The 24,958-nt window shown below is 42.8% G+C and overlaps 2 protein-coding genes across 3 annotated transcripts; both read left to right on the top strand.

The window, feature by feature from the left end:
- The first annotated feature begins 2,673 nt into the window (after nucleotides 1-2,673).
- On the top strand, nucleotides 2,674-4,283 carry id3 (inhibitor of DNA binding 3). The gene is made up of 3 exons (XM_071498536.1): nucleotides 2,674-3,114; nucleotides 3,474-3,547; nucleotides 3,955-4,283. Exons 1-2 carry the CDS (start codon nucleotides 2,815-2,817, stop codon nucleotides 3,525-3,527), a joined length of 354 nt encoding a protein of 117 aa, XP_071354637.1. The 5' UTR covers nucleotides 2,674-2,814; the 3' UTR covers nucleotides 3,528-3,547; nucleotides 3,955-4,283.
- Nucleotides 4,284-8,410: 4,127 nt separating this feature from the next.
- e2f2 (E2F transcription factor 2) lies at nucleotides 8,411-18,863 on the top strand. Of its 2 annotated transcripts, none has more exons than XM_071498704.1 (7): nucleotides 8,411-9,206; nucleotides 15,348-15,447; nucleotides 16,350-16,569; nucleotides 16,996-17,157; nucleotides 17,280-17,394; nucleotides 17,724-17,922; nucleotides 18,365-18,863. In XM_071498704.1, exons 1-7 carry the CDS (start codon nucleotides 8,943-8,945, stop codon nucleotides 18,637-18,639), a joined length of 1,335 nt encoding a protein of 444 aa, XP_071354805.1. In that variant the 5' UTR covers nucleotides 8,411-8,942; the 3' UTR covers nucleotides 18,640-18,863. The 2 variants fall into 2 exon arrangements, with proteins under 2 accessions (XP_071354805.1, XP_071354804.1); XM_071498703.1 differs by having other exon boundaries at nucleotides 8,804-9,206; nucleotides 17,727-17,922; nucleotides 18,365-18,774.
- Nucleotides 18,864-24,958: the final 6,095 nt, after the last annotated feature.

Below are 24,958 nucleotides of genomic sequence, written 5' to 3'. Positions count from 1 at the left end.
GAGAGTGAGAGAGAGAAGGAGAGAGGAGGGGGCGCTGCTAATTATGCATGGCGATTGTTGATGGCTTGATTGTCTGCGTCCAGCTGCACGGAGGAGCGGGGAGAGGGAGAGGGAAGGCGGGGAGAGAGGCAGACTCACTGACGCCAGGCTCGGAATTCTCCCATCCATTGAAAGAGAGACCCGATTGTGTCCGGGGCCTTTCCGACAAGCACCTGATCCCTGCCCAGACACACCAGTGTGTTTGTGTATGTGTATGTGTGTGTGTGTGTGTGTGTAACACAGATTTACGCACCGGGAACTCTGGAATCTGCAGACAAGCGCTGTCATGGGTATCAGAGGAAAATACTCTGCTGGCATTTTTTGATATCCTAGAAATAGCTCCTGGTTCCTAAAAATGACCACGAACTCAGAGGCAGTGCTTTCTGTGGCTCATCAAAAACAAATTGGATAATGTTTATTCTGTTCCTGCGGAGGCCTGTAATCCCAAACGCCTCATCTATTCTGCTCAATCCCTGCCCCAGCAGTTTGCTCAGTCAGCTAATACAAACAATTATTTTCCCACCAGACCTGGGAAATTTAGAGCAATATTTGTCCTCCCCTTGACATATTTAAGAAAGATATTTGAGGTCAAAGTCTTGTTTGGATACTCTGTGCCACTCACACAATATTTCTCTAAAATAGTTCTCGACCGAAGTCCTGTCTCACGGTTCAATATTGGGTTTTGCTGTAAAGTGAGGTCGCTGAGTGGCTTGCCATGCGTGGGGTGAGGGGGTGGGGAGGCTGCCAGGAAGAAGACAGTGTGACTTGAACATCTGTTAAACCTCTGCATAATCAGGATACCTCCATCTTTGCGCATTTACGCACAAATTGTGTCCAGAATGACGATAAGAACGTAATGTGCTGACTTACTCATCATCTTGAAATAGAGTCTTATAGTTTATCCACTCTTCTCGTTGTTTGTGAGGTAATGCACTGTCACATTTCCCGATAGCTTCGCCAGACTGGCAGCACAGTTTAACCTAAAATGATGAGGCTAATTCCACCCCTCAGTTGTAAGTGGTTGCAAAATGAACGTGAACGTACAGGCTGGCACCCACGGATAGTTGGACAATCACTTTCTTACTGTATAAATCCTACATTTCTTGGCAGTGTACAGTTAGATTTGGGTTTGTCATGGCTTTAATAATGATACTGACTGTGGATAGTCTGTGGACAATGCTTTCCTGTCACTTTTCATGATGAGATTTGTCTGCAGGCCATGTTGGTTTATTCGTCATTACACAAGTTAAGGGGTATTTGGAGAGGTTTCTCTGAGTACAACTGCAGACGGGAGGAGGGAAGCGTGGGGGGCGTAGATCCATGGCCGTGAGTGACAGACCGGGACAACCAATGGGATCTCCGAGCGCCTCTGCTTCTCTCCCCTCTGGTGGTGGACGGGGGAGGGCGGGCCGTCTGCCAAAGAGAGGAGTGCGCGTCGGGGTGAATGGATGACGTCGGGAGGCTGGCGCCAGCATGTCTGGGACTGGCGCGTTAGATCAACACAGCTGGGCCGGGATAGGACACACAGCTGGCTCAGGCCTGCATTCCTCCACAAAACAGGATTGTGAGAAAAGGGGAAAATAAGACCCAAATAGGAGCAGAACGGGACGTGCTTTGATGTAAACTAAAAGGGCAGCAACTTTTGGAAATGTTGAAATATAATTTTTATAAAACGCTCTCAACCAAGGGAGGTTAGAGAATGGTAGAAAGTGACTTTTCAGTTCTGGTCTTATGCGAGTTAGAGACATTTTAAATGACATTACATACACACACACAGCGAGACGGTCAGTGTAGACATATAAGCCTCCAAAACATAAATGATTCGTCACTTAACACAAATCCATTGACTGATCACTATAATGACATGTTTTTGGTAATAAATTCATTTAGAAATAACTTTGTCTTCCTCTGACCTTTTACCTATATTATACAAGTAGGGGCCCATCATATTTTCAATATTGTTATTTTTGTATGTGAATGGTTGGGAGTAGTGTGCTCTGGAATAAGAACACACACTGCTTTGGAAAAGCCTATAAGATTAAATAATATGGAATAGGCTATAGCCTATCTGTGATGAAGAGATTCAGTTTGATGAAATGTTTTCACGATGTTTACACAGTCAGACCTCCACAGCCAAAGCTCATGATGAATATACAGTGATCGATAACTAGGCTAATAATAACATTTTCTTAAACGGAACAACTTTGTGAGAGGGTGGCCACCAGATCTCTCTGTGGGGAGGCTTTTATTGCTGAGATCGTCTGGATTTATAAGTATTTGTGAAAGTAGAAGTGGGATCAAAACAGTAAAGTCATTCTCTCCTAGTTTCTCCTCGTTGTAAACTAATTTCTCTTTTTAACGGGGATTCTTCGTAACTTGAACTATACCCCACTTCGAGGACTTTTGCCTTTTATTTCGCATAAATAAAAACAACCTGGAAGAGGTAACTAATTGATTGACAATCCCCTTCAGGCATCCCATCCCAATTTCCTCATTCTTTCCAGCCCTTCCACAAGGTGATATCAGCCAATGAGAATGGGCGTGCTCTTTACACTGGCCAATCAGAGAACGATGCGGGGAAGGGGGCGGCAGCAGGCGCGCAGCGTATAAAACCCTAACTGTACGCCGCTGTCACAGTTCAGCACTGTAGCTTTTCAGGACGGAGAAAGGAGCACCACAACAAGGAGAGACCCGTCGCCAACTCGCACTCAAACGTCAGCTTTTTGTTGTTGTTGTTGTTGTTGTTGTCGTCGTCGTTGCGCGTCAGTTTCCGCAATGAAAGCCATCAGTCCCGTCCGCTCGGTGAGGAGCTGCTACAAGGCCGTGTGCTGTATCTCGGAGCAGAGTCTCGCCATCAGCCGGAATAAACACTCATGCGTGGAGGAGCCGGTGAGCGCCCTGTGCGACATGAACGACTGCTACTCCAAGCTGAAGGAGCTGGTGCCGAGCATCCCGCAGAACAAGTCGGTCAGCCAGGTGGAGATCCTGCAGCACGTCATCGACTACATCTTCGACCTGCAGATCGCACTGGAGGCGGAGGACACGGCCACGCCGGAGATGGTGTTGTCAATAAAGGTGAGGTTCAGATGCCTGCTGCAGGGTGAACTGATGCTTGTCCCTCGACGCTGACATGCGTCCTTCTGTGGCGCTTTGCACAGCGGATCCTCACATTGACCGAGGGTAAAAGTCCACATCTGTGGATTTTGTAAAGTTTAATCCACTTGCGACTCAAGCTTTGAAACGCCGTCAGCGCTTGAATGCATGGCAGGAATATTGTAGACTACTGTGTTGCAGCGGCAGACGATGATGTTTGTCTGATATGTAAAGTTGTGGGAAAGCATGTTACACCCCCACACAGACAGTTATTAATGATTGTATGTAAAGAGAATAATGGTATTGCCAGCGTCTAACCCTCCTTTCTGTTCTCCATTCAGACTGCGGACCTCACTCGCAATTTCTCCAAAGAAGAAGGGCGGTTGTGCCACTAGGACGAGGATGGCAGATTATGGTACATATCTATCCTTTTCTTATGAGTATTGACATCTTCGTAAACTAATAAAATCACAAGATGAATGTGCTTAGACACACGTATCTTCTGATGGATTAGAACAGATTACAACTGTGTCTCGTTTTGACTGTCAAAACGAAATGAATTAAAAATAAACTTTGAAATACCAGGGAGAATAGGGTAAGCATTGATGTGCTGGGACATCAACGTTTCCTTACCCTCCACATTCAGCACGGTCCCCAATTAGACAAGCCAGTGAATGTGTAGCGGATTCATTGCTATCTGCCTGGGGTTAATGAAAGTTCCATGCTAGGCGCCAGTCTGTCTGCTCCCCTCTGCAGGGAGGGAGGGAGGGAGGGTGAGAGGGAGAGATCTGACTTCACTTTTCTTCCTTTCTCTCCATGCAGGTGCAGGGAAACACATGTCTCCACTTCACTCCGGGCAAGAGGACAAGAGGGGCAGAAAGGGTGGGATAGGTATTTGGGAGAGAAGGAGAAGAAGAAGAAGGAGGAGGAGGAGGAGGAGGAGGGCGGTGGAGGGTTTAAAGAAAGAAGGAAAGAAAGAAAAGACAGAAAAAAGTGGACTGTTTCCTAGATGAGTGGGGATCAACAGTAGTGCATGAGCAAGAAAACAGAGACTCATTCTTTGGCCCTCGGACAGACAAATCAACACACCAAAGCAGAAGCTGGGATTGGAAACTGAAAGCAAGCGGCTTTGTATGCCCTCCTCAACGAACCTGGGATTCCCTATAGATAGTAGTAGAAATATTGGTACATTGTTGTTTTATTTTCCTTTTTTTTTTGTGTTGCATTCCAAACAAACTTTATGTGGGTTGAACTCACGCCCAATCTGAACCTATCGTCATCTCACATAATTTTCCCTGCATTATTCCCACCAACTCCCCCACCCCCACCCCACCAACTCCCCACCCACCCCCCCACCCCCACCCCCCCCAAAAAAAAAATCTGTTTTCCAATGATCTGGAGACTGTTACAACTTCAACCGAATGTGTACATATCTGCTGTGGGTATGTAAGGTGTGAGTCAATTTGGTATAATCAGAACTCTATACTAGAGTTAATTGTAAATGTTTGTAGGGATTGTGTTATTTCTACAGACAATGTGATGTGAGTTTCATAAACTCTTTATTATAAAGTTTGCTTTGTATGTATGTTCTTATGTAATGAAATAAAAAAAAAAGATGTGAAACAATTTGGTGGCTATGGTATATTTGATATGAAATAATGAATGAGTGTGAACTTTAGTCGTGTTCTTAAAAGTGATGCTGACGTGACTTTTTGGCTTTGGATGACAGTGAAATGCTGATACAACAGGATGTTTTCAGATGAATCTTGAGGTTGAGTGGTTGGAAATCAAACGAAGGGAGTTTCCTGTGAGAGCTTCTATTTTTCCAAAGAATGAGTTACCAACAGTTTAAAACAACTGAACTTCCTAAACAGTGTAGAGGAGAGGATGTTACGTGATCATAAACCAACAAACCAACCATTCTGATCATTCATAAATATTGAAAACCATGATTGTCTATGCTAATTCAACGCTCGTGAGACCTGATCAGTACGAATATGGTGCCTTGACCTTGGAATCAGAAGAGCACCATCTGTAATACAGCATCCATGCAACTTAACCTGTAAGAAGACTTTTTATGGGCCTAATGGGTAAAGCTATTTTGAGTCTTTAGTCATGGCATCATGTATTAACTGTCTAATGATAAATAATCAGTTTTGGTAATTCATGTTACTGTACTTAGCTGGTCTCAAAAGCTGGACAAACTACTCCACCTTGTGGATCCATCTGGAATCTCAGGCATTAAATGATGGCACATATGACCAGTGCCTCATCTGGTTAATCAGCAGCAATAGAGAAACGTTTCGTGGTTTTATAGCCTGTCTTGTTATTTACAGACGACAAACTAAACAATAGGTCTCTCCAATATGTTGAATTGTTGAACACATCGACCCAGTTCCAGCCTTCAGTGCACTGGAAATTATGAGGTTGCAACTCCATCTAGTGGCAAAAAGTGGTTATTGGCTCAAAGACAGTTCAAGCTTTCTGCACATTTAACACATATTAAGAGATGAACTATAAGGTGTGACCGCTCATCACTTTGCAATAAATATTACCATTGTAGACATTTTATATATTTATTAGTTTTTTTAATTTATTTATTTATTATTATTAAGACTGTTTAAAAAAAATGTTGAACTTACCTCAAGTATGTAAATGAGAGGACAATATATCATGAACATCCAAAAATATATTACAGTTACAAACAATAGCATAGTGTGACACCTCATCAACACATTAATCAATATTAAACATTATGTTGGTATTTGTATGTTTTGCATGGTTATTTTATTAGACTATTAAACACATGTTCAGGATTTTCCATCTACTTCACCCAATGTATTAGAATATGTATCATTTGACTGGCTAAAACAACAGGGTACACCATTTTTAAATTGTTTTCATCATTTGGTTGTTTTCATCAATCAAAAGAAACAGCATATGGATGAAGCAGTAATGATAGTTGAGGCCAAAGTGATGCAGAAGAGCTACCATTTCACACCACAAGATGGGAGTGTTGGATGAGGATGCAACAATTCTCAGTCTCCCTGACACAAGCTAAGCTTGTTGCCTTTGCCCATGGAACAAATCCAAATTGGTTTGATACCAGACAGTGATTAGTAAGCATAAAGTGACGAACAAAGCAACTCAGGCTAAAATGTAATCCAAGGATTTCATCAGTCACATGAGCTACATACAGCCGGCTCAGAATCAGTGCAGGCATACCATGAACAAGTTCTGGCATGTGTCAAACAACAGGTTGCATTATGTATATGTGTTGATGTGAGAGCACGTTGACTGATTGTCCAGTGTGTGAGGCATTACACACTAAACTTGTAATGACTTTAAACAAACAAGACATACTTATTTTGCTCCGTTCAGTTTCATGTGAACTTGATTGATGTTTTTTCAGTTGAGAAAACAGCATTCAGTTCATAATATAATTATATGAATATAAAAAATGGTTTCAAAACTGTACTGGTTTACTTATATTTTGCCCCCACGGCTTCATGACGATCAGTTAGATCAAGTTTACTTGTATGGCTTGTTGTATTTACAGGCCTATATCAGCACTTGTTCCTGACAAAGCCCAGTCTCTCAAACTAGTCAAGGAAAATATGCATTAAAAACTTTACCACACGACAGAAAAATATGAGACAGTTTTTTTTGACTGAAAATTTTGAAATTCATTCAAAAACATTCATGCCTTTATCTTCCATCTCTACTCAGACGGGCAAATTAATATGGGACAACTCTGAACAGTGCAGTATACAGAGACGTTGCAAAAACGGATCACAGAATCTGCACAAAGTGTGAATCTGAATTCCACCAACTGACTGTGGATTGTGCAACACCACTAATGAGTTGTACTGCATTTCGTAGAGTAGTTTGAAAGAGGATGAGACAGAGGGTGGAGATCACTAGGACACTTCTGTTGGTATTTCTAGTTTCTACCATCTGTTTAATGTTGCAATATCTAGAAAGCAAATTTCTTAACCAACAGACAATAAAGAACTATCTTGTCTAAGTGTAATGCGTTAGCTTTTTCTCTCACTCCTAACTCTATATATATGCTGAATATACAGTCATCAGATGGGCTTACTATCTTCAGTGAATTCAATAAAATTAACTTATCCTGCAGTAGATTTGAAATTATATAATAGAAATATAGTTCAATTCGGATCATGACAATAGGCTTGCTTTGGCTGGGAGTCGTCCTTGCCTTGGCCAATGGGTGTCAAGTCATATGGCTTGGGTCTGGTAGCTGTGGATGGGGGAGGGGTTGTTTTCTTTCAATATCTCCTCTGAGCCAATAAGCAAGAGTGCTACTGAATGAATCCAATTATCATCTACAAACTATCCCCAATAACACCTTGCACCAGGCCACAATACACTTTCATCATATATAATATTGATTCCTGTGTAAAGAATGAAAGCTCCTTTCTTACTATATAAAGATGACTCAGGAAAACCATTTCAATACATAATTGCATATTATTTATATCTCAATATAGTTATTGTTCCCAACATGTTCCTGAAATGTGTCTGTCTAATTTCTAAAACATGTAATTTTATTGTCTATCTATAACTAAATAAATAAATTCCCCACTGTATGAAAGCTATATACATATAAATACATATATACACACTGTCTGATTGTTCCACTTCTTCAATGAGGCTGGACCTAACTCATTATTTATACACATTTTCAATGACTATTAAGTTAAATATTCAAATATCGCAATGCAATTTTGTGGATGCACCATTACATCAAAGAAAATCTACATATTTTGTCTGTTATTTTCCATATGTGAAATCTGTGGTTAAGAATATAGACCAAAGTTAATTTCAACTACATTCCCACAGGGGTTTTGTTTTCATGGGAGGTAATGAAAGATGCAGTTTAAGATATAAATATGGTGGTCAAATTGTTGCTTATCATATAATAATATCTTATAACAACCACAAAAGGTATGCTAGCAACATAGTTACAGCTCTCTATTGATATGTCTGCTTATATAGACTGGACTCGTGATATATTCAAACTAATAAGTGTTCATTGTCTGCAACTTAACCCTGTAATAAAGGAACATTATGTCCCAATCTTGTGCTACTGTCCCTTTAAGAGGACGAGCCTCGTCCCCGAACAACTGTTTTATGCAAATATGACACGCCGAGCGTGCCGTGAGCCAATCAGATACGAGTTCTAACCGCGGGAGATCCAAATTTCGCGGGATGAAGTTTGGCGGTAAAAAAGCTGTTCTTCGCCAGCTCCTTTCCTCTTGTATGGAGAGCGGAGCTCTGAGGTGGACGGACAGGAGTCACAGTCGGAGGGGGGGTCACGATAAGTTGTAAATCTCAAAGTGGAACCTGTTCTCAGTGAGACCTGGAAGCCTTCTGGTATTTGGACTTTAAAATACTGGATGTCTGAAACTGTTTATTTATTGAGGCAGCATTTCTTTATAACTTGTGAGGAAAGTTTCCTCTGCACTTTGTTAGCGGACAAAGGATAACAACACCGAGCAGGCTGCCGTATGTGCTGACGAATATTACTACTAATTACGCCTGGATTGCATGTTTAACGCGTTCATTTTGAATTGAATAGCTTGGCTTTACGCTGTGTGAGTTGCTCTTGGCTCATTTGTTATATTCATAGGTTAGAAATATATTTTCATAGAAAGCCTGCGAGAGCAGCAGCAGTCGGTCGGTGATAGGGAACGATTTAGCAGAGCATTGATCAGTGTGCTAAGCCAGCAGCACACTTCCCTCTTCGCCTGACCGATCCGGTTAAATATAGTTTACTCAGGAAAATGATGCGAATGCCAAAAGGTGTCTCTCCGGCGTCGGGTCGGCCAGCAGTGGGGCTCCCCTGCCCTCAGCAGAAGATAAAGGTTTTGTCCAAGGCCGAGTTGCTCAACACCGTACTGTCCAGTCCGCCGATGACCACGGTACCAGTTGGCTATTTCACCCAGATCTGCAACACCACCGCCGCCGAACAAAGAGCCAACAGCCTGTATTCAACCCCCCACGGACCAGAGGCTAAACCCATCAGATCATCCTCCGGGCGATTGCCGGTAAAGAACCACACAACACACACACACACACACAACGAATACAACCCTGCAATGCATTTACACACATTTTTTATTAAAGAATCATTGATTCAGTGCCCAGCACTGAGCTTGTGTGCCTGTGTGTGGGTGGAATAATTCATCATTTCCATTGGTATGCGTGTTTTAGCTACGTTTGGGGCACATTCAAATATGTTTTGACGTGATAAGACACAGAGGAGCCACTATGTCTGCTGCTGGATGTGTATGAGTTGGTGCGATCCCTGTGGCTGCCATGTTAAGTTGTGTGTGTGACATCTTTTCCCGCAGTCCAGCTGTAGCTGGACAAGACCAAACGCTGTGTGTGTTTGATAGAGAGGGGAGGGGGGGGCAGTTGATAGTGTTTGGGGCCCCTCTCTTATGAAAAGAAAGGATGAGTGGCCCCCACAGTGGGAGATAGCCGGGACAGCAGGGGTACACAATCAAACAATGCTTGGGGTTGACCAAGCTGATGACACTAATGTAAACACAGTATTTTACACTCATCTCTTCTGTTTTCTTTGAACCGTTTGGAGAACTGAAAATCAGCTGCAAATTAAGAAGAAATGCTCCCGAGTTGCCGCTTACAGTCTTGTTTGGACAGCTTTTTTTGTGATTGCACCTACATGACAGCTGCTCCCACTGCACCTGTCATTAAGGCAACACAGGACCTGTGTAACCTGTTCATCTCACTGTAGGAAGGAGTTGGAGGTCAGAGGTCGTAACCGGACAACTGGTGGGTTTTCCCGGGAGCTGACGTGTACATGCTCAGGTGGAAGGGGCTCTTAGAAACAAACAAACGAAAGATAATAATTCACAGGGGGGGGAGTAAAGACAAATGAAATGAGAACTGTATTCCTGCCATGTATGGACAGTATGCTTCCTATTCCTGAAGGATTATTTGAAAAGCTCGATGATCTGAGAGGATTGGATCACACTCGGTGACTTGTCAGTGCTCCACACCTGCTGTTGTTTGTTATATTGGTCTCCTTCTTTCTAGGCAGCCCTGCCGTCCTTTTAGATTTACTGAATTGCAGGAAAGCTAAAGGGGGTTAGAGGTTAGTGTGTGTGGCAGGTCCAAATCTCATGTTAACCCCGGAGCCCTTGGGCATGTATTTACCACTAGGCCCTTTAGGAGGATTAGTTAGACATAAGTAAAGTGAGAACTAGGCTGCCACCTGGCTTATCATACGCCATGGTGAACTTAATAAAGATTCATGCCTGTATGTATTCATGGATTTGAATATGTCACGTGGTAGAATTATCCATTTTGTTCAGACATAAAAATGTAACCCCCCCTCCCTTAAAGCCAGCATTGAGACCAGTTCATGTGACAAACGCTTTGCCTATAACTGACCCAGACTTAGAGCGTGGGCTGACAGGGTTTACTATGCAGATGAAGACGGTGGCAAGTAGCAGATATGAAGCTGCTGTGCTCAGGGTGTTTTCACACTCATAACTGTGTTGTATATTCTTCCTCTCTGCCATACACACAATACACAGCTGAGTGTGTTTTGTTGTGAACACGTTAACTTTAAATGTTTAAGTGACTTGCAGGGCCGCTGTGCACAGGTGCATATGACATCTGGTGGAAAAAAATCAGTAGTCACCAACACGAGGGCTTCACTGAGGTGAGAAAGAGGAATGCACTTTTGAAATTACACAGCAGGTTTCAAAAGTCCCAAAGTCCCATAATTATGAAACTTCCCCAGCACTTTTCAGTGAATGGGGTAAACTTTCAGTTGTGGGGGTTAACACCATAAACTTTTAAAGTCTTACTAACTGTGCCTCTTTGATTCCCATCTCTAAAAATGACAGCAACACAGTGGGTTGTAAGGCTCTTGAAGCCTTTTCCTTCCTCCTTCCATCTCAGTGATCATCTTAATGCTTCCTCTTTTCAGTCCTGTTTTTTTATATGAGGAGACATCATGTGGGAGCTTATTGGTCTCTATTACAAACCTGCATTTCTAGATCACCAACAGCAGCACATACAGATGCTAGTCATTTAGGCCCGTGTCCCAAATACTAGAACATTTTGTTTACTGCTGGTTCCCTAAATATGGAGACTTGGATGCACAGAGCGGTATCCAAATAAAGGTGGGTTTTCAGTTTTCAGCCACAGCGCTCCACTGCTGCAGGTGGTAAAATCTCTGCCTAAGATTAGTTCTCAGTTTTCATACAACCTGTCAACAAATGATCATTTCTTTCTTTCTCTTTACAAACTATAAAATTTGTAGTCACTTTATTTATTTGCATAGGACTATTGGTGTGTGCAATAATAGTACATGACTTACAAGACACAGCGAGTATGTCATCATCATGATTATTAGAGGGAGAAATAAAAGTAAATGCATAGCAATGTGTCCTGACTGATTATTTGGCATGTAGTTTTATGTGTTGTCATGACTAAGGACACGCATTTGACGTGTATGTTCTTGCTGACACAGCAGCTTGAGTGCATGTTCACTCGCGGGTCCTATGTTTACAGGAAGTGTTGCCTGTTCATCTGCAGCTCACTTCCTTCAACTTAAACAACATCATAACCACTGTCTTTTGAGCTTTCTTTGCCTGTGGAGCAGGATGTTTGGCTCGGTGTTAAAACCTAAGTTCTTTTAAGTACAAACTAAGCAAAGCCATGCGACAGTCGCGCACAGTCCCGCACTTGAAGGCTTGCTCATGGTGCACGTGCTTTGGAAAACACTCCAAGAAAAGTTACTGTTTCACTTTAGCTGCCTTGACTTATTAATCATGCTGAGTGTAATAAAAGCCAGTGTATCAGTGATTCTTGTGTGCGCTTTAACTGTAGATAATGCTGTGTTGTTCTGTTTCCTTTCAGCTTGATAGTGATGTAAATGTGTTCAGGCCTCCCTCCAAAGTCCAGGGCCTGTCTTGTCTTTGACAGCTGCTTCCACATCGGACCTCGTCCTCAATGCTCTGCAGAGATACAGATGAATGAATCTGCCTGTTTCAGATACAGCAAGTAAAGTTTACTACAGCCAAATGCCAGTTTGGCCAGAAGACGCATCTGCATTCATGTCGATCACCAGAAACAATGTCCCACTTATTCCCTGTTTTTGTCACATGTATGTGTTGCCAGGTTTTCTTGGAATGTAGAAGCATTAATATCAGTTTCATGAATCACCCATTCTACCACTTGGTAGGAGCACACAGCTCCTCTGTGAGATTTTCATGTGACCACCAGTGCTGTCTCGAATCACCTCCTGGTTCCGTCCTTCTTGGACCCCATGTAGTGAGCCCCCAGTGATATTGTTACCTCCTAGGTGTGACATTGGCCACATCGCCAACTGTATGCACTCACCCAAAATCTCTCTCTCTTTCTCTTTTCCCTCTCATTCACCTTGTTTTACCACAGCCTCAGGCCAGCACTAGACCTGGAGCATATTGTCCTAAATTGGGGGAGTTTTGCATTTCAAAGCAGCCCACCCCCTACCCCTCCAACACCCAAATGGGCAGATCCACCCTTCTCACATTGACAATCTCATCAGCAATGTAGCCATTGTTTTTCTTGCGACTACCCAAGGGTGTGGTAGCGAGGGGTTTGTGTAAGGAGGGAGTAGTTATTTGCAGGCGTACTGTAACTTGCCCTTGGCTTGGATGGAATCTGTGTCCAACGCAGCTCGACTGACAAGGTTTGTTGGTTGGGAGACAGTCCTGGCATGCAGAAGTCCTTCACGTGACTCTGACTCTGTGTGTGAAACACCACTGTGGAGATTTCACCACAGCAGCAGAGATGACAGGAATCATCCAAAGAATATACAAAAAACAGAGACTGCCACGTGCAGTGCTTGGGTGTAACTGGGCAGGCGAGCAGGGTGAGGTTAAAGCAAACATGAGTGGAGTGATACCGCGAGTTTGTAAGATAAAGAGTTGACAGGAGGTTGTTTGACTCAGGCCTCTCACAGGAGTGGCTCACTGCACAGTAACTACATGAGTTCAAATTGAATAACATGCTTATTACATGATGCATGCCATGTCCAGCTGTCTGGTTTTCAATCACAAAAAGTCAGCAACTTACTACATAAGACACAGTGGAGCTCCATGACATCCGTGACCTAGATGTGCAGATCGAACTGCACCATGTCTGTATTTCTCAGGCTCGCAGGTCTGCACTTTAGAGACACAGCTACGAGCACGGTGACATGTTGTAAGAGGGAACCAACGGTTTCACCCTGCAGCTGCATGGGTTAAGGTGGGGGCTCGGGTGCTCCTTTTTTTGCATGAGGGATTTCTCTGGTGAGTCAACCATATTACGCAAACCCTGCTTCATTTAGAGGAAAGACAGACTGTCTTCCTTTCACTAGAGCACAGATGTGTATGAGAGGAAAATGCCATTACAAATGGTAATTTATGGCCAAGCACGTGGGCATGTTGCCTGATTCAATTCAATTCAGTTTTATTTGTAAAATCATAATATACATTATCTCGAGGCACTTTAAAGGGTAAGGTTGAGACCTTACTTTGTTATCGAGAAAAACCCCACAGTTCCCACAAAGAAAACCTCATGCATCCGATCATCAGGTTAGACTGAGACAGATCTTCTCAGTGCGTGTAGACACACTGTCTAATTCCTCTTTATGACCCTCAGTGTTTGACAGCTATTGTCAGGACTCTGACCAAAAACAACACAATTTATAATCCCACAAGTGCTCCGCTAATAGCTGCCATTTTGTTCTAAAGTAGCTGCTCGCTGTCCGGTCTCTTTGTGTCCCACTGAAGTGTCTGCGCGGCTGCCTGTGTGCTGTGGGGATTAAAAGCCACCCTGCCAACAGCACGTTCACTTGCTATACTGCTCCAGATGTCGCCAGTCAACAGGTGGACATGTCAGGGAGCACACTGGGACAATGGTTGCCTTATTATCCCCCACACTCGCACATCCACATCCACATCCACACAGGGTTAAGTCAGTGCGCCACTTTTTCCATCTCTGAAAATTGTTGTCAGTTGCCTTAAGCCTATTAGGCAAAGCAGCTCCCTGGCTTCTTATGCACTGCAGTGACAAAAAAAGGAATTGTGTGAGACACGGAGGACAGGAGAAAAATGTGGCATCCTAACCAGATGCTACAGCAGCCTCAGTAACACCGTGCTGAAATCCCACGCCTCGTTAGCTCACCAGTGTGTTTTTGTGTGGGCGCCGTGTGTGACGAGGGGGATGACCACTGATTGACTGCAAACTTTCTTGTCCACTGTGAACGTCTGTTGGTGTTAACAATTCACCGGCAGGAATGCTGCATGTTAGGGTGTCGCCAGTTTACGCAAGTTGACTTTTTTCAGGCAGTTGGTCATTTCTTAATCCCCTAAGAGGGAGGCTGTGTTCTTGTGACTTTCACTCTTGTTATGTAGGTCATTCCAAAAACGAATGGTCACATGAAGATATTTAGTTTATATTGGGGTCCAAAGGTCGTGTGTGTGTGTGTGTTTTCAGTTGAAGCTGCAGGCTTTGGAGAGCATGATGTATTACAGTCATAGTCAGGCGTGTGTGCGTGTGTGCGCGTGTGCGTGTGTGTGTGTGTGTGTCTTAAGCCGTAGAAGAAAGGGGATGTAGGGAGTCTTGAAAGGGGGAGGAGAGGTCATTGAGTGATTCCAGGGATTTCCTGGCGTTTTGCAGGCAGTGGGTTGAGAGTTGATCACCCCCCTTTCTTCTCCGTACACACACACACACACACACACACACACACACACACACACACACACACACACACGATCAGCCCTTCTTGAAGTGCTTGGGAAAGTGTGAGTGCTTTGTTTCTGCACTTGAGGGCTGTTGGCACATTTACGACACAGCACTTTTCAACACCCCCCCCTCCCTTTTTAGCACTTTTGCCAGCATTGATGACACAGTTTCATGGAAGGGCTACACTTGCCCTACACAATACATTTTAACAATTTAACTTGCCCCTCTGGAAAGACGGGGAGGGTTGTTAAGTAGGAATCATGGCAGATTGTTTCCAGCAGACTATAGACTGGCAAGGAAGTCAAACGAGGAGTTTGCATATTCTTATGATGACCAAATGGTTACTTCTTTGTAAACACTGCAGCTATTAAAAAAACCTCTTTGCTCTTAAATGTTCCAGTTTTTTTATAACCTAAATAAACTCTGCTCTCTAGGCTAAAAGGAAGCTGGATCTAGAGGACCCTCTCTATCTCCCAGAGTTCCGCACGCCAAAAGGCAAAGGCAGCATCGCAGCCAGGATACCAAGTCCAAGGAGTGAGTACACTACATGGATCAGATGGGAGGGGAGGAAGTGTGATGTGGTGGATTTTGTTGATAGATACTAGAGGTGCACCAATACTAGCAGTGGTATCTGCTGAGTTAGTCCTGCTATTTAAATCAAATTAAGCTTCTTCTTTTACTGTAGAGTAAGGTAGAGGTAATTCAAAGAGAGACCCTTCCTCCGCATGGAGTTGGAGACACAATAAGATCATTAAAATAGGAAATGGCAATGACAAAGAGAGGGAGTTGTAACAGTAGGAGAATATGGTCAACAGAGGGGTTAAAGTAAGTCCAATTTGTTAAGAAAAAGGGAAATGTGGAAAAAGCCAATAAAATACTGTAGGTACTGAAGATATACATCCCAGGAAGTTACAGTTCTTTACAATGGTCCCAATCCTAAAGGGGCTGTTTATGAGAAGAGGCTGGGTGTGAGGGTAAGTGAAAGACTGGAAGGGGGAAATGATCATAGAGGGCAGCTTGGTGGGTTGTGGAGACATTGGCTTTAAAAGATGAAAATTCTTTTAAGCATTCCCAGAAAGAGAAGAGCAGCACACAGACTAAATGTCAAATTATTAGAAACAAATATTAGTGGCTTTAAAATGATTTACCAGGGAATGAAATGTCAAACATAGATCACAAAATGAGTCATACTCAGACATGAATGAAGATAAGTGACACATGCATATTGTTTGTTTTCATGGTACACCTTTGACAACAGCTTGAATGACTAATGTAAGTATTTGAATCACTGTTCCACATCCGCTGATCGGTTGAATGAAATACTCACATTAGTTCAGAAAAACTGGATTTGTGGACCTCAAATACATGCTCAAATATCTGTGCTGCTCCGCACTGCTGTCCTCTCATGTGCCATTTGTCTGCGTCTTCGCCCTCAGCTCCGAAGTCTCCAGGGGAGCGGACGCGCTACGACACCTCCTTGGGCCTGCTGACCAAGAAATTTGTGGGTCTGATTGCTGAGTCTCCTGATGGAGTCCTTGACCTGAACTGGGCCACCGAGGTTCTGGAGGTCCAGAAGAGACGCATCTATGACATCACCAACGTCCTGGAGGGAGTCCAGCTGATCAGAAAGAAATCAAAGAATAACATCCAATGGCTGTGAGTGGAAATGGATGAGCGGAGAGTTCATATTCAGAATGTGAATCATGCTCCTTATCAATAAATCCCTCAATAACACAGTTTTACTACTGACCATTCCAGCAAAAAAAAGCAACCAAGAATTACAACACCATAAACTACAGTCTCCAAATGATCTGACACACAAATGTGAAACTACATAAAACAAAGGTTGTGTTTATTTAAGGGCTGTTGTGTTGGATTCCACAGCTACTGCTAACTCCCTTTGGGATTAATAAAATCTTATCTTAACTCAGTGTATCTGTTCCTGCCTACACTTCATCTTATCTGCCACCTAGTGGCTGTGAGTAGTCACCACAACATCTTTAGACGACACTGATGCAATCAAATCATCTCACTTTTTTTTGTTTTTTTTTCTCATTTACATCCTTCTGTGTGGTCTCTTAGGGTTGGAGATGTATTTGAGGGCGGTGCAGGTGGAGGAGAGAAGGCGTGTGCCCTGAGGAAAGAGCTGGGAGACCTGGAGCGAGCAGAGCGATCTCTGGATGAACTGATTCACTCCAGCACCACGCAGCTCAAACAACTCACTGAATACAAAGACAATCAGAGATATCCTTTACACACGTCTCTGTGTTTCGTTACATGTCCACCGCAGCTCTCATGTGTTTGGTTACAATGCAGTCATCCACTTCATATTTGTTGCTGTTGTTACCCTTGACCCCGCGCTGCACGTTGGGCTATGTGACATACCAGGACATCCGCTCCATCGCCAGTCTCCGAGACAAGACAGTCATTGCTGTCAAGGCCCCTGCTGAGACCAAGCTGGAGGTGCCAGACACAGCAGGGGTGAGAGCACGTCTTTGTTTGAATTTTTACACTGTGTTCTTCTTGTTTCCTGCTTCTCACCTCTTTCAGTTTCCTAGGCCAATGGACGTTTTTATAATGTGTTGATGTTGCTGTCAAATGGGTGTAAGTCTTAGTTTTAAGACAAATTAGTTTGGCAAGAACAAGAGTAAACCCTGACAACAGTTCATGATTGTAGAAACACTTTTTTTTTTTTTTTTGGTAAAATCTCTCGAAAAGATAAACAAACTGCATGCAGGGAAACTAGTGTCTGTGTCTGATATGTTTTAAACTAACAGCAATCTGTTTTATGTGTCTCTTTCTCCTTACAGCAGGGGTCATTACAGATCTACTTAAAGAGTAAGAACGGCCCCATTGAAGTCTACCTGTGTCCAGAGGAGGGTCTCGAAGATGCTAGCCCCGTGAAGAGCGCTGTCACTCCTAAAAAGGAGTTCCCTCAGCCCCTCGGCCCTCCCACTGCAACCCCAGTGGCACCACCGAGCTACAGCGTCAAAGAGGAGCCTGTTGAATGTAAGCTGGGCTCTCTGAGGGGTCACGTACCGTACAGTAGGATTCTGACTTTAGCACTAACCGTCCTGTTTGTAGGCATGCACTCTAAGATTAAACTAAAAGTTTGACACTTATATGCTTAGCATTGTTTTCTGGCTGAGTTGCAGTAGATGAAAATATCCAAGTCTGTGTGTTAGCTTAAGACTGGAGCCAGGTGCCAATGAACCTATCTTAAAATTAAGGCTGGAAGCCGAGGTGAACAGCTAGCCTCCCTCCAGACTTTAAATATATGCTCACAGAGCCTCTGAAGTTCAGTGCTGTTTGTTTTTTTTACACCAGTAGAAATGACATTTTGTGGAATACGTGCTGTGAAGCTGTAGAGCTGCGTGGTAGGATCCCACCCTCAGACACATAAAGATGAAACTTCAACCTCTCCCCTGCTCTGTCCCTTCCTCAAACACAGCCGACATGTCTACAGCAGCTCCAGCCTCCTCCTCAGCTGCAGCCTCCACCTCCTCTCTGCTGGACGTGGAGGGCCTGTTGGGTCTGCCACCCAGCCTGCTCCAGATCACAGAGGACCAGCTCCCTGGCACTTCATTCACCCCAGATCCCAACACCCCCTTTGTCAATTTCTCTCCACCCTTGGACCACAGCGATTACCTCTGGAGCCTGGAGGATGGCGAGGGAGTGTCAGATTTCTTTGACACCTATGATCTTGGCGATTTGTTGTCGAGCTGAGGTTTAGATGAAGGCGGGGGGGAGGTAGTGTGGTAAATATTTAATTGAATGCCTTCTCGAAGTAGGAAACATTACACTATGAAGCCATCATTCTTTGTTTTTGCCATGTCTGTTTTAATATTAGTGATTCCAAAAGGGGAGTTTACTCCCTTTATTAATTTTAATAAAGTAAAAACAACAATTGTACATATAATTTGTTAAAAAAAAAAAAAAAAAAAAAAAAATGGGAGGATGGGTAAGGCTGAGATTGACACTGATGTGTGTATTCTCCAACCATACAGAGACACTGTTTAAAAAGCAGGGATTGTTTTGGACTTTGTCACATTTTCTGATTGTGCTACAAAGATAAACATTTGTAACGTCATAAAAACACAGGAGTTATTATGCGTATCACATCAACAGCAAAGGCTCTGATAACATGTGAGTATCAGGCAGCGTTTTACGGTGTGACAACTCAGGAACTTTTTTTTTTCTTTGTTTTCCAAAGTCTAAATGTTTGTGCCAGTGTTTGGCCCATAGGGGGCAGCCTTGTATTATGTCAGCTTTAACTGCCGTGCAGCTTTACAAGATTCAATCACTGGATGAGAGAAAGCTAAAGCCATCAAGAACCATTCATAGGGTGTGTTTGTAGGAGTCATAGCGACTTGAACATGGACTAAATTAAGCTGTGAATGACTTGTTCAACACCAGCCTTGTAGATCCACTCGCGTCTACAGCTTGAACGTGCAGTATCGTGTGAAATCTGAGCCTAGGTATTGAACATACAGCTGTTTTTTTTTTTTTGTTTTTTTTTTTTTTTGTTTGTTTGTTTTGTTTTTTTGAAGGTGCTGATGTTGCTTCTGTCTAATCAAGTTTGCTGTCTCTTGCCTTAAGCTTTATGTCAGGCCTTGTACATGTTTGGTGCTGAGTTTTGTGCCAAACTGCAGGTTGCGACACCTGATACTGGACTCAGAGCCAGAGTTAGTTAGCGATGATGGTGACTGGACGCGAGGATCTCAGGCTCTCTGTCTTGGAGGTTTGGTAGCTTTGGTTTCAAATCCAGTTTCCCCCCCACTGACATTAGTTTGATAGCTGAGTTTTAATTGATGATTTTTTAAAATTTGGTAGTGTAAAACTACTATTGTATTTCTGAGGAAATAACCCAAAAAAATGAAATCCATCATCTGTGTTGCAGGTGTGGTGGAAGGTCAGTTAATTAATGTAATTAAGGTTTAATAAGAGGAGTGTTTTCTTTCTCCTCCACTTGTTCTGAAATGAATAAGTCTGTTGATTGAACTGCAACAGAAATGCTGAGGAGTTGATCTTGACTGTTCAGATTTCAGGCCCACGAATGCTCTCCCACATGTTAATGTGCATCAATTTGAGATGTCAGACGCACACCTGAGATCAGAGCAGCTGCGACTTTTTAATCTGTTAAAGGGTTTTTGAAGCGTTCTATAGATTTGGAAATTTGAATTTCATGCTGATGAATTTTTGGCTTTTCCTCTACATTGCAGAGATAAGCTAACTGTCCTGTCCTAACAAAACTTGAAACCGTGTGCTTGTGTGTGTGTGTTTGTGTGTGTGTGTGTGTTTGTGTGTTTGTGTGTGTATTTGATAGCTTGGGAAATGGGTGTCATGGTGTGTTTGTATGTGTGTTTTTACAGTGTAGATTAGAGAATGTGAATTCAGAATTTGTAGTTTAGCATTATTTTTTTTCTGGTATTTGTACATAATTTGTTTTGTATTTATACCTATTTTTTGGAAGTTGATACTGGCCTTTCTGCAGAGGGCATGACTGTTTTTGTATGACATGCAGCACTTCATATTTTGTAATATTGTGTGGTCTGTTTGAAAATTATTAAATAAATACTAAAGCCATGGTTTACAGTTGGAGTTCTGCTCCATTTTTATTTTCATCACTTCACTACATGTCAGGAACCTGTAGTTTCTGTTGCATTTTTTTAAATTTAGCTCTTCTTCGTGAACATTTAAAAATTAAAAATAAAAAAAAAAACTGCAGTGGTTAAACATAAAAGCTCACATCAATAAATCTTCTAGCTTCTGCTATGTCACGTCATCCTTTATGTGACGAGACTATTACTGGAAACTTCATCGATATAAGGGCTCAATGTGTCTCACAGGCTCAAATCTTGTGTCTAAAAACAGCAAAGCTGTGGCCACTGAGGATACTGATCTAATAAGAATTGACATTCCCTGAGGAGAGACAATGGGCCAACATGAAGAGTGACAATGACACTGAATGGGCTATAAACACGTTCAGACAGGAAGACAAAAACCACACATCATTCTTTGTGAGTTGGTTGCTTTGGAAACAAGCTCACAAAGGGCAGCGGGCATGCAGGAGGTCAAAGTTCAGTGGGTCAGTGTGGAATGGGGTTAATGGATTCTGGGCGAAAGACCTTTGCAAGGAAATACAGCACAAATTTACTCGTAAATAAATAGGAAATGTGTGTTCGGTTTTGCATGTTATTAAATTTACATGTAACTATCAGTCTCTTTAATACAAGGTGAGGAGGAAGGTGCAGTGTTCAGTCACTTCTCTTTGGGAATGGTTATTTAACTCCAAGGGCTCTGTGTGCTCTACATGCTTGCTCAGGTCTTCCTTTTTTTTTGTCAAGTATGTTTTATTAAAGAAGGGTTTCAAGATATGACAACAGTCTATATTTTGATATTAGAAAAACAGAGCAACAGAATATAACCAGTAGTATCCCTCATAAACACACATACAACCTCCATCCCTTTCTGCTCAGTGCATAATGTTGAATAATGGAAAACAAAAAAAACAAAAGGTGAAAAGTAATAATGGACAGTTGAATACACGAGGAGTGTCCAGTGTGGACTGTTTCCTAGGTAACAGACGAGGAGCGGCCAGATCTTATTGAATTTTGAGAACCTTTTTGTTTTGAGGTGAATATTCACTGAAAGTTTAAAAGTAGGAATTAATTTTTTCCGCCAGAATATCAAAATAATTTTTTTTTGCTGTTATCAGACTCTAGGAGGGAAGCTGCTGCTGTGCTCTTTTTAATACAGACCTGGAATCTGAAGTTTCCAGTACAATTAAGACAGGGTCAGGTAAAAGAAGTCTCTCACGCTTCATCCCCTCAGCTGCGCTCTGAGAGTAGCACTGTGCAGTTCAATAGACAGGATCCGGTTCAAGAATATCAGAGAATGGTTTCAAAGAGCGAGAGTGAAGCTTTGGGGGAGATTTGCCTGGACACATTTGGGGGGGCTTTGATTTTGAATAGTGGAGTGTGGGGATAAACTAAATTGAAGTTTATCCACACACTCAGAGAATTGAAGTAATTTAATAAAGGATCTAAAGTTTATGGACCATAGAACTCAAACGTTGTCAACAGAGCTTAAGTGAGGGAAAAATAAGACAAGTGCAAGTGAAATAAAGTGTCTCTGCTTGCACACAGTCGGCCGCAGCTCCAGTTTTTTTTTTTTTTTCAAACTCTGGCATGTGCCTGTTTCTGAACCATCAGGTGTATATTAGCGTTAAGTGTCTATTAACAGATGTTGCACACAACAGCTCATGTGTTTAACAAGAAGCCATAAACTGAAATGTCAGACACCACGTACACACACACACACACACATAGCCTTCGACTGTGTGGTTTACATGCTGTCTAAACAACAGAGCACCTCAGTTGCGTTGCATCACACCTTCAGACCAACTGCTGTGACTGAATGTAAATATTGTTAGCTGAACGCTTAATTTGCCAAAATCTTAAATGGCTTTCTGTGTGCTGCCATAGCATAAATAATGTGTCAGCTCATCAATGAGCAGCACCAACCTGTGGCCAAAACATTGCACGTCATTGTTAAAGGCTGCAGGAGACATAGTGGTCCTGTTATTTTCATGCAGAGTGGGAACAATTTAGTGACTATAGTTGGTGTGTTTAGGGACACACACCACCTCACAACCTCTGGTACAAAGTATGACGTCTAATCAGATCTAAACAGGCCATTTTTAAAGCAATTTTTTTTTCTTCTTGGGGGGAACACTTAGTGATCCGTTCAACAGATATTCAGCGGATAAACTGAAGTTATTCAAGAGATAGTTGGAATGGTTCCAGGAAAATGTGGATGTCATTTTTCTCAGAATTTTTAGTAAACGTCTCCAGTGACACTGTGACATTGTGAATCCTGCGTAATACTGCCTTCATGATGGACTATGAATCACAAACAAGTTTGACAGCCTCTTCCCTGTCTGGAAAATGTTTTTGTTGCCACACCAACTGTGATGACAGGGCATGCTGGAGAGGATGTCCTCCTGAGGGTGGAGTTGATAGGCAGGTATGTTGGCAGCTGAGAAGCCATACCACTGAGGACTTGCATGACACTGGACTGATATGTCTCAGTCAGGGAGTCAGGGATGATCAAGAAATCTGTCATCAGATCTGATTCAAACCAGTTCCTTTTGCACCAGAGGTGTTTTCCAGCACATATTCTTGGTGCAGTTGTGCAGGTTCCTGAAGTCAATAGTTTTCAAAAGAGGCCCTGTCCTGTTCAAGACACTTCATAATTATTCTAGTGGGAAACTGAAGCCCACTGTTAAACAATAAATCAAACCCCCCCCACTCTCTGCTTCTCCTTCTCTCTCCAGTCCTCCCATTTTCAGTCATCCGTGTTGACCAGAAGAGGGGGTATTTTACGGTAAGCCTGGGCCTCCTGGCTTTGACAGGGGTAGTAAATTGATAGCAGGGCCAGTGGAGCTGAGTCAACATGCAGAGCGGAGAGGGAGAGGGAGAGTTTTCAGGAGAAAGTTGCCAGTAGACCTTATGCTACTCCTCTGGGCTGCTGGGAAGCAGCAAGGAAATCCTGGCAGCTGTAATCTTTACTGGAAGATGTCATTACAACCTTTGAGCTGCTGTGATTGTGCGTGCGTCAGAGAGAAACAGAGAAAAGCTGCATTTGGTGAACCTCACTTCCCAACAGCCAAAACCTCACTGCTCACAGGCTATGGGTAGACTTTGCTCTAAAAATGCTGTGATGGAAAAAAGAAAAAAAAGCCAATGTTGATTATATAAATAATGAGTGAAATAACCATTAGCAATGGCAGGAGACAGTAGGTGCAGTATGTGGTGTTTAGGAAGGAAAAGGGTGGAGACAAGGAGGGAAAACATTAGTGGGTCACTCCAGTTTGTGCACTCAGACAATAAAATTTCTCTCTATGTCTTTCTCCTTTCCTCTGTCATTCCGCCTTTGTCTTTCCCCCCTGTGCTGTGCATCTTCCCCTCCCGCACTCCCTCCACCCTCCAAAACTATTTTCCTCTGTCAAATCTCCATTTCTCCACTATATGTTAGTTCATTGCCTGAGCAGACCGGTTTGCTGAGTTTTACAATAGGAGCCAGGCTTGAAGGCTGGCAGACGCACAAAGGCTCTGCTTCTTTACTAGGGGCCGCAAAGAAACTGAAGGAGGGTATTGTTGGGACCCAGCAAGCCTCAGCATTACATCAGCCCAGATATGCATGCAAAAACTGAGTGCATGCTAAATGAGCATGCAGACACACATGTGTTGCACATATATCACAATAATAGACACCTACATGTATCCATGAAAACTGTTTATATCCATTTGCATCTGTTATTCTCTTCCCTTCACTGATGTCCTTGTATCATACATACTGGCATGCAACCGAAACAATGAGTGAGGCCCTGTTTATGTGGCTCTGCACTGTTTGGAGTTTGTCGCGTGCGTTCACTTCCTTATAAGAGTAGGCATTGTTTCTTAATGATCAAAAGGGCAAAGAGAGACTTTTCCAGCTTTTCCTCTGGAGACTTTAGCACACATCTTTTTAATTTTAGCGTCTTGCCTAAACTTGCATGTAAGAACGCGAGAGGCTTTTGTGTAGTCCCATGTGAATTTTCGCTTTGTGCTTTATCTTTCCACTCTTTTAAATTCTTTTCGTGTGTCTGAGTTATTGCTAAGCGCAGACTTGCGACACAAAAAGGAGTTTGTCTATCTTTGTGAATATAAACACAGCGCCACTGTGAGTGCACACACAACTCTGCACTATTCACTGAGTGGCAGTAATAACTAGGTACAAAGAACAGATAAAACCCCTATACCACAAAGAGAGGACCCCTTTTTTCTTGGATCATGAATATAGTTAAAATAACCTCATGTTGCCCATAGAGCTGGGACTAATTTCCCCTTTATATAGCTAATGTAGGCAAATGTGTGGTTTTGTGGTAGAACCAAAGTGAGCACTGTATTTAATGCTGCTTCTAAAACCACCCATCTGCACTTCACAGTGTATTGTATCACTGATCTACCTGAGGCAAGGTTCAGTGATACACCTCTTCTTT

Source organism: Trachinotus anak, unplaced genomic scaffold (assembly GCF_046630095.1).
Source record: "Trachinotus anak isolate AG129_WGS33_773 ecotype Australia unplaced genomic scaffold, CSIRO_AGI_Tana_v1 ptg000015l, whole genome shotgun sequence".
Lineage (NCBI taxonomy): Eukaryota > Metazoa > Chordata > Actinopteri > Carangiformes > Carangidae > Trachinotus > Trachinotus anak.
The sequence above is the reverse complement of the archived record's forward strand: the minus strand, read 5'-3'. Positions and strand labels throughout refer to the sequence as shown.